The sequence below is a fragment of the Berghia stephanieae genome, chromosome 4, assembly GCF_034508935.2.
Source record: "Berghia stephanieae isolate SIO BIC M18660-M18661 chromosome 4, UCSD_Bste_1.3, whole genome shotgun sequence".
Taxonomy (NCBI): domain Eukaryota; kingdom Metazoa; phylum Mollusca; class Gastropoda; order Nudibranchia; family Aeolidiidae; genus Berghia; species Berghia stephanieae.
Genome location: NC_088363.1, coordinates 4,093,702 through 4,103,701, shown reverse-complemented (window position 1 = coordinate 4,103,701; position 10,000 = coordinate 4,093,702). Strand labels below are relative to the sequence as shown.

General features: G+C 37.2%; 2 protein-coding genes across 2 annotated transcripts in view; both read left to right on the top strand.

Moving 5' to 3' along the window:
• LOC144969913 (uncharacterized) overlaps nt 1–5,170 on the top strand; it is a 79,504-nt gene extending 74,334 nt beyond the window's left edge. The window contains exons 25-26 of the mRNA XM_078908978.1: nt 837–902; nt 1,991–5,170. Coding sequence (XP_078765104.1) covers nt 837–902; nt 1,991–2,734 — 810 coding nt within the window. The 3' untranslated portion in view covers nt 2,735–5,170. The remainder of the gene's footprint in view (nt 1–836; nt 903–1,990) is intronic.
• A 1,252-nt stretch (nt 5,171–6,422) lies between these two features.
• Nucleotides 6,423–10,000, top strand: part of LOC144971670 (uncharacterized) — a 61,777-nt gene continuing 58,199 nt past the window's right edge. Inside the window, exons 1-2 of the mRNA XM_078912743.1 lie at nt 6,423–6,673; nt 8,495–8,560. Of these exons, the coding sequence (XP_078768869.1) occupies nt 8,497–8,560 (64 nt within the window). The 5' untranslated portion in view covers nt 6,423–6,673; nt 8,495–8,496. The remainder of the gene's footprint in view (nt 6,674–8,494; nt 8,561–10,000) is intronic.

Genomic DNA, 10,000 nt, shown 5'->3' with positions numbered 1-10,000 from the left:
TCCAATAAGTCAGGAAGATGATAACGATGATAGGCAGACAGTGGGATGGACATTTAATACATAGGCCCTTCCACCACGACATTATAAGATATCGTTGCCTAAGCATTCCACGAAAGAATATACATAATTAATCAAAAAAGATATCTGATGTCAACAGGAATCACCCACGTTGTCTAAGTGAGCAAATTGAGGGCTAATAATATTACCCAAGGAGAAAAAAATCGAAAGAGAAATTAAATGCTTAACACGTCTTGCTCTGACCAAAGAGAATTTATGAAATTAGGTCCAGAAAAGCTTTTTCCTAATAATCAATTGAATAAATTAACCACAAACTTTCAAAAAGTATCGAACCTGACGCTTCTTTGAAGTCTCAAGTTACTTACTTACTTACTTACCCGAACCAGCGACCACCTGAGCTCTAACCCTTCGGTCTAAAGTCTCAAGTTAAATCGTTCTGTATCTATCATATAGTATCGTTTTAGAGTAAATGCCCAAATGGAACTTTCAAGCATATGCCCAAATGGAACTTTCAAGCATATGCCCAAATGGAACTTTCAAGCATATGCCCAAATGGAACTTTCAAGCATATGCCCAAATGGAACTTTCAAGCATAGATACAATTTTTTTTAAAAATTATATAAATAACATTCATTGTTAAAAGGATAATATTGATTGAGTATTAAACATCTAATACACACATAAGTGTCATAGTCAATATATTTGAAATTATAGTGGATATTGCGCAATATAAAAGCTCGAATTTTTTACTTTCACAACTATAATTGATATAACATTATAATATGTTTAATAATCAATTTTTATCACAATCTATGCAGAGCCGATCATCTTCGGAGATGGAATACGACTTCCAAGACTACACGGATACTTTCATTGATAACCAAGTAAGTGACACACCACAATAGCATGACGATCCACCTCAGGTAGTGAATACACTCCACGATAATGTCCGTTTAAAAGCGCTTTCAGCACGTTTCGTGGATATTGCGCTTTATAAAATCTCAAGTTTATTTTCCCTATCACACCTCCCACCCCTCGGGGGCTGCTGCGCCACTATGCTGCGCACATCTGAAAAACAACAACTCGTTCTTAAAACTTTGGCCAGAATAATCATCCTTCAAAAATCGATCGATTAAAACGACCTCCAGCTTGTCCAAAAGTTCTCAAACCTGAGACTTCAAGAGTCCCAAGTTCGAGAGCTTTTAACAAGATGAGGGTCATTTTGTTTGATTGATATCTGAAGGACAAGTTTTCCAGCCGAAATTTTCGAGACGTGCCTTTTCAGAGAATCCAGTGTTCTATAAAAAAGACGATTTGTTTTTATTGAGCGGTCATTTATGTCAACATATACACAACCAAACAAAGAATTAAAATTTACTGTAATGTAAGATTTCTTGTCACAAAAACTTGTCCAAAGTCGTTTCTTCATTGTTCTCCAAAAACATTATTCTATGTCTAGCCCATCACATAAACATCTCTTATTATTGATGGCTCTTTAACTCTCTCCTTACCAAACATTTTCAGGATTTTTCCAAAATGTCATAGCTATTCAACACAAACATTATTTGTTTTACACTTTAACTCAGAAGCAAATATATATCTAGAACAAACCATACTTAAATTTTTGCAGAAAAATAAGATTTACAAAACAGCATCAAGTTATTACTACTATAATTAGGAGTTTTCTCCAAATTTTGTGATTTAAAAAGTTAATCTGACAAAGAAAAATGTCCATTGAATCGAAACGAATGTGACGATTTTCTTGTGGTTGGTAAGGAGAGGGTTAATCGAAAACGTGGTTATTTTAGAACTCGAATTGAATAATTAAAGAATGCAAAATGAATGTTTCACAATATATTTATATATATGACAATATTTGGCAAATTTTACAGACTTGTTTCTGGATTATCTATACATACGTATATATTTAAAAGCTAGATTATTTATTCGAAATTAAAATGTCTTTTCACAGCGTCTGGTGATCTTGTTTGACGAGGGGCAAGGTTCAACGTTCACTGCGCATGTCAATTCTTGGAACACGGACTGGACCCATTACGGAACCGTCGCCAGTGGCGCCACCTGGCTGTATTCACCCGTCGCAGTCAACGACATGCTGATCGCACAGAACTTGCCAAATGTAATAAGTGACACCGCGGCAGTTATGGCCTGCACCAATGAGATGAACAGTACCTTGTTTGAGTCCAACTGCAATGGGTTCAGCGCCATCCATCAGCTCGTCCTGGAAAATTGCATAAAGGACTACATGAGAACGAACAACTCCAACATCGTCAAGCTTTCCAGCTCTGCTTTTGCCCACTACTGCCAGGGCATCACCCAGACCCCAGTCTGCGATTTCAGCTCATACCTCGACTTCTGTGCATCGAGTAGTAGTAGCGGCGCTGCTGGGAATATGATAATTATGGCAGCCGCTGGCGCGGGTGGTCTGTTGCTTCTTGCCGCTCTCGCTGCGTGCTGCTGTTGTTGTCTCAAGGCCATTATTGGCAGAAAGAAGATCAGGGATGACGATGATGAAGAGGAGGAAGAAGAAGAGGAAGAGGTTAGAGGAACCGCCTCCCATACAAGACACGAATTCAACCACAGGGCTAAAACCGTCTCCTCCAGCAGCCACAATGACCGGTGTGGCTATGATCAGCCCAGCAATTCTCAATATGAGGCAACCGGGAAAGATGAGCCTTCCTCCAGAAAAACCCTTTGAACCTCTTCACGTTGGACGATGGACCGGATACGGCTGGCTGCCTGGAGCGCGTCCGGTAGACGGCGTGTCTAATACACCTCCTGATGGGCTGGATAGGCAGAAGACAAGCCTCAGCAACGCTGACGCTCCCGGAAGTCGCCCAGGAACTGGTGTGCCGCCACCAACATCCCCTCCAGCACCTCAATTCAGCAGCGGCACACCAAGACCTTCCATGGGGAGTATCGGACGCACCAACACACTGACCAGCATCAACCTAAGCGTGGACTCGACTCGAGAACCTTCCAATTTGGCGCCAGTCACGGCCACATGCAGAGATTGATGAATACTTGAGATTAGATAGTCAAGAATAAAAAAGACGATTTACACTCTTATCTGTCAAAGACTAGATGAAAATATGCAGATCTAAGTAAAATGTTTGCCAATTCCTCATCGTTCATTTGTCTTTTTTCTCTTTCTAGCATTGGGGAATTTCAGCACATAAGAACCATATAAAAATGAAAGACCCAACACAACTGCTGCTAGTTAAGACTGCATACGTACATAAATAAATAAAAAAAAATAAATAAATAAATAAATAAATAAATAAATAAATAAATCAATAAATAATTTTTTTTTCTCTCTTAACTTAAAATGAACATCGATTTGTCCTGTAGCCCATGTAAAGACCATAAAACTCAATGCTGGCTTTAGAAATTAGATGTGGAGAGGTCATTGTTTTCGGCATGACGTATACAATTGAATTCTGTATATAATTTCTTATCTTCAATGTTTACAATGTTGTTAACATTTTATTTAAATTAATATCTCCTCTCTCCCCCAGGCCCTTAATTCAAATATTATATTTATTGTTGATTATGAAAAGTGCTTCTTTTATTCTTGTTAATTGTTATTTTCCGGAACCCAGAATGATGCATAGATCTATATTTATTGTGCCAATTTAGATGAGTGTGTGTGTGTGTGTGTGTGAGAGAGAGAGAGAGACAGAGTGTGTGTGTGTGTGTGTGAGAGAGAGAGAGAAGGAGAGAGAGAGCGCGAGAGAGAGAGCGAGAGAGAGAGAGAGCGAGAGAGAGAGAGAGAGAGAGAGAGAGAGAGAGAGAGAGATATTGAAGTTTTACTTTTTTATCAAATCAATTTCTATTTTATTTATTCTTTTGACGGATCTGACAAAGTGAAAGTAAAACACATGTCGATGACAATTCCATTTTGCACTTTGAAATGTTCAAGCAGTTTATAGTTATCTCTTCTTGACATTATGACTAAAGAATATCATGCTTGTAGGTCTGCTTGTGTGATTTTTCACACGTTGAAGAGACGTTATTTAATACATATCAAGTGTGTAAAAAACCCAAACTATTACAATTATCACACTTGCCATTAGAAAACTTGTTTACATAAGCACACGAACGACTTCACCGAGTTCAGCCCATCAACAACAAATATTATTTATCCAGCTTTCTGCTGGGCCATCTCTTTTACCTCTCTCCAGATGGTTCTATGTCTCGAAATTTCCTCCAATTTTGACCGCCCCTAGATATTTCTCGGTAGTCACCTTATTCTTCTTTCCCATTGAGGAGTTTCTGCGTCAAAGGCTGCCTGTTTGCACCAGAGTTTATGCGTCAAAGGCTGCCTGTTTGCACCAGAAAGGCACACGAATTATTTAAGTCGCTGTGGCAATATATAAATCTCATCCTTTTGAATATTCAAGCTGTACATTGTAAGACATCATTCATGACTCAAAGCGCCGCAGAACGATGACTGTGGATGCCAGGCGCTATATAAATGCATGAATTGTTATTACTATTTTCTTTATTATTATTTATCATGATTTATTACATTATTTATTGTATCATATGTGTTGTGGTCTGAGAAAGCTGAAAGATGTCAAGAACATGGAAAACGATGAGGGAAAAAAAAATTAACATCTCGATTTATATATTTAGTTCTCTTTGCTTGCCAAATTGATGGAGATTCTTACGGTAGCTAGAAATATTCTAAATTTAACCATCTTCCACGGCTAATCAAATCTGGTAAAATTGATTTTCTCGTTTACTTTTGTTTTTGGATTACACTTAAACGTTCATAAATATTTATAACTTTGGCCCGAACTGAAATGGTCCAAATATTTTTAAAAACTTTATTTTTCTTAGGGGGAATAGTTGTGTCCTCTACGTGCTCTGTGGAATGGTCCTTATACTCGGAGTTACCACATAACTTATTATTATTATTATGATGATGATGATGATGATGATCATGATGATGATGATGTTGAGGATGACGATGGCATTAGTTGAAAACAAGAAATTGACCACGACGCATCTTTATTTCTCAGGCCACTACACATTGATGTTGTCTAATGAATTATTTTATTACAAAGTTCAATGGTGTTGGTCTGTTCCTTTTTTCTAAATGTGGCTAGGTTTGAGTTTGTTTCATCCACGAATAAAGCTACAAAGAAAACCAAATATTTTCTTTATAGTTTATCTTTACGAATTTGAACTTTTTAAAGACTTGCTGGAACCACAACAAATAATCATTACAGAATCTATAAAGATTTTAGCCGCTTGGATAAAATGCCAACTAATAATATGATCACATCGTATGTCACTTGTTATTTATGAACTGTAAACTTTGGATTGGGTCTTCTAGTTAACAGGTTACTAAAAAAAGAAAAAAAAAGAAGAAGATGCTATTCAAAGAATGAGGTCGGTTGTATAATGACACGACACTCTTCTTGTGATCGGGTGGTAACTGGTTTGAGTCTTGCTGCTGTATGGACCACAGTTGACCCCGTTGGAACCAGGCTTGTTACTCACATTTTCTCACAAAACGCAAGGTGTAAATTTAATGAGTAACTTGCTGGTATTAACAGCCTTGTCTTTGTCTAGGAAGAGAATAGAGACTGTATGCCTCGTTATACATATGCTCAGTGTTGCTATTGGCCTGTGGTCCGTTGTAATGAACTTGAAGCACTTTATATAGATATTGAAATATATTGAAGTGGCCTCAATTTAATTTACAAAAACAAGTGATGCATTCGCCTCTAATATCTAGCTCATCCGTCGTGTTTTGAGAGCGAAGGGGATATACAAAACGTCCACATTATTTTTCTTTATAAATTGAATTGAAACGTCTGGTCCAACGTGTACATAAATACAGGTCTGACATCCGAAAGCAATTATAGTCCTAGTTTAGCATTGTGGTAATGGACAATATTTTGCGTTATTTTTAAAGATTTCTATTACAACCATGAGCCCATAATGAACTGGGTTATCAGACCTTCAAATAAGTCAAACTCTAGAGATGCCGAAATAAGTCAATAAAATGTATAGATAGTTCGAAGATGACGTCACTCGGGTCTTTGTTATTGTTTTTTGCCATCCGCGTTTATGAGTAATGCTCACTGAACTGTATTAACCAGACTATAAACGTTCATGGATACACACAGTTTTGTGTGTTGGTCCATTACACTTCCGGATGGCAATGTTATGAGCTTCTTAGCCAAGCGCATACTATCTATAGGGAGTAAAAATGACATAAAATATACAACACAAAGTAAACAACCTTTTTGGTGGTCACCATTTGTACTAAGTTCGTTCACAATCATACTGCTTGGAATAACGTCATCAAATTGTGTTGCTAAATTTCTCCAAACAATTTTCAACTCAACGGCTTTTAATCAAGAGGAAGTAAATAAGTTTATGAATTGTTTATATATTACATCTTTTAGAAATGCCTACCTTGGTAGTAAAACGCATTTTTGTCAATATGATAATAATATAATGCGGCGAGTTGAATTAAGTTCAGCCAGAATGGACTTTACAAAGGCTGTTCTGACAGAAGAGAACTAGACCCTTCACACAAAGTCAACTGCGGAAATAGCATTTCATCTTGGGTTTATGGACGTTTGTTCAACCCAACCAATCTTGTAAATATCAATCGGTAAGTAACGCTGTTCGAAATAGAAATGTGACTCCATATGGCCTGCTGGGGAGGGGGAGGGGGGAGGGATAGTAATGAAACATTGTGAAGTGTGTTGAGAATGGTAAGGAAAAACACCCGTATACAAGTTATGACTGTTCACATTATACATAAATTGAACCTGCAAATACGGGCAGGTAGTCACGTGGGCGATGGGCCTTCCGAAAGCTCCGCGTGCTAGCATTTCTTTCAATTTGTATTTCAAAGTGGATATTTTGTCGTGCTTTTATTTATTCAATTTGTCAATATAATATAGCAGCATTTTAAAAACTCAAGAACAAACCTTGGTAGATTAGTGACAGTTTAAACTTTCCTAATTTGACCATTGTTATGGTTCTCCGCTGCCATTTTGTTTTTCGAAGTATTGAATGGTAATGCAAAGCAGTCCTAATTTTCTTTTAGGGAGACCTTCCGAAAGCTCCTACATCTCCAGTATTCTTGTTTTCTTATAATGTGCTAGTTAGTAGGGCATTTGGGAGGGGGGGGGGGGGGGGGGGAAACTTAAAAAAAAGTCTCCCCCCCTCCCAAACCCCCTACTAGAACATTATAAAAAAAGTTTCCCCCTTCCCAAAACCCCTTACTAAAACAAGAATACTGGGGATATAGGAGCTTTCGGAAGGCCTCCCTTTTTTAACTATTAGGGTGAGCTCGAAATATGAGCATTTTTTAAATTGGGGTTAGTTATAAGGTCTTAGTGAAGGTCCTAGGGTGTTTGTTTTTCCTATTGAATTTAGTTAAAGGTACTGGGTTCTATTTTTTCTTAGGGTTAGTTGAGGGAATATTGGGTTGTTTCCCTTAGCACGAGAAAATTCGGAAGGCCTCCCAAATTTCTTAGTTTATTTCAGCTTTATAATGTTTTTGACTTGTTTATTTTAAAAAAGATGATAATTAATTAATAAACCGTGGAGAGATTATTACAAGGAAAGCGTACACATCTCACAATAATATAAATGCACATGACTGCTTCCCTATCAGTGATAGGCTTCAGACAGGGACCGGGCGAAACCACATTACAGTCTAATTCCATAACAAAGACACGAAGTTTTGTGTCGTAGATTAATAATGGGGGAAGTAGTTACCTTAAAGGAGAATTGCATGAAACACTCAAAATTTTTTTAAAAAAAATAAGATTTTGCCCTTCAGCACAGCATCATTAGTCATGCCGTCGCGTAGGTCTTTCATGCACAATGGGATGTTCTGGGATAATCAAACGTACTATTTTAACAGGAATGTTGGTGAAAATCCTTAAATGGCTTACTGATTTTAAATCAGATTTTATTAAGAAAATATACGTTATTCTTTTTTCTCCTTCAAATTATTACTTTTATATCGCCTTGCAGGAGTCAAGTTAAGTGTTAAGTGTTGCTGTTGGCCTGGGACCCCTTGTAAAGCGCTTTGAGATTTCGAGTGGATATTGCGCTATATAATAACTGTCGTTTTTTTGTTGACTAGTCTCCGGGATAAGCTACGGCTTTCTCAACCATAATCTGAATACTTCGTTAATTCATCTTGCACCGTCAACTGGGGAAACTTTGCCTAAAGGGGAAATTTTGCCTAAAGGGGAAACTTTGCCTCTCGAATTTTGCACCAATAAGAGATTGTTTAGCTTTGTGGCAATTATATTTCCTTTGATAATAATTCAAGTCTTTTAATGGGTACACCAGCTGCAACAAAGCTGAGATAATTTCAAAATGCTCAAAATTCACACAGGCAAAGTTTCCCCTTGAGGCAAAGTAACCTCAGCTGACGGTTTGTCTTTATTTATCTTTCAATTTCGGCCAGACATGCTTCAAGTTGTTGTCACTCTGATGTGTCATTTCAGTATATCTGTCCTTGTGTATGCCGACGGTAAGTTTGGTCCACGATTAAATGCTAATGATAATAGTATTTATTTTAAATAGGACAGGGAAGTGATAACGTCACACACTATACTTTTCGGGTTCCAAAATCCCTGGAAGTGTATTTGTAACCAGACACTCGGAGGACTAATAATTAATAGGTTACATAATATTGAATCATATGTTCGGCTATGTGGCCTTGTGGTATGACAATTGCTTTCGGATCGGAAGGATCTGGGTTCGAGCCTCGCTCGGTGCATAGTTGAGTCATTGGAAAAGGCGCTTTACTCACATTCTCTCACCGTACTCAGGTGTAAAATGAGTACCTGACCGTTAACAGCGTTGTGTCTGTCGACACAATGGTAATATATCCTAACTGGCGTCATGTCTCGTCCTTCATGTTAAATGTTGCTGTTGGCCAGGGACCCCTTGTAAAGTATGTTTGAGCACGTTTAGTGGATGTTGCGCTATATTAAAGAACAATTTGATTAAATTTAATTTTCTTTGCTAGTGCCAGGCCGCAACCTTCGATTTTAAACACATATCCTGACACAGACCTAAAATAATTACACGAAAAGACAAATCTATGGTCATAAATGAAAATAAATCTTGAAGTCTTTCATAAAGCAAGCCTCAGGTTTGAGAATTTTTGTCAAGATGAGGATAATTGAAATCGATCGATATTTGAAGGATGAGTTTTCTGGCCAAATTTTTAATTACAAGTTTTCCATAGTGCGGCAGTCAATTTGTTAATGAAGCAAAAAAGTGTTGTCATAATTGTGACCCTTCGTCTCAAAACGGTATTATGTCGGGATGGACCACATGCTAAAAAGTAAAATTATAGTTAAACTAGTCAAAAATATGAAACAGTCAAGTATGATATTCCTTTTCCTCTATAAAGCATATTAACTCAACTTAAACATGGTAGTTCTGACTACACCTTCCACTTTCAGCATCTTAATCATCCCGACTTAATACCGTTTTGCGACGAGAGGTCATAATTCTGGTATTGCTGGTTATGAATTCAATTTCCATCGTCCAGACCGATACGCCTTAATACTGTTTTGAGTTGATTGTTCACAGTTGACAAACAAATAAAATAGAAGAAATTGATTGTGTCCTTTGGTAAGACACTTTAAACGTATTCCCCAAGTCGACTCGGGTGTGATGTACATCGATGATTTTCTTCAAGTGTTAGTACAAAATAAAAATAATAACAACAATAAAAATAATGATAATGATGATGATGATGATGATGATGATGATGATGATGATGATGATTATTATTATTATTGTTGTTAGATTAAAGCTCTTTTATTAAAAAAAAAAGATAACACACACACAGCTCACAACATAAATCCCATACCCCCACCCTCTCTCTCTCTCTCCCTTTTATACACACACACACACACACACACACACACATACACATACATAAATACATTATATA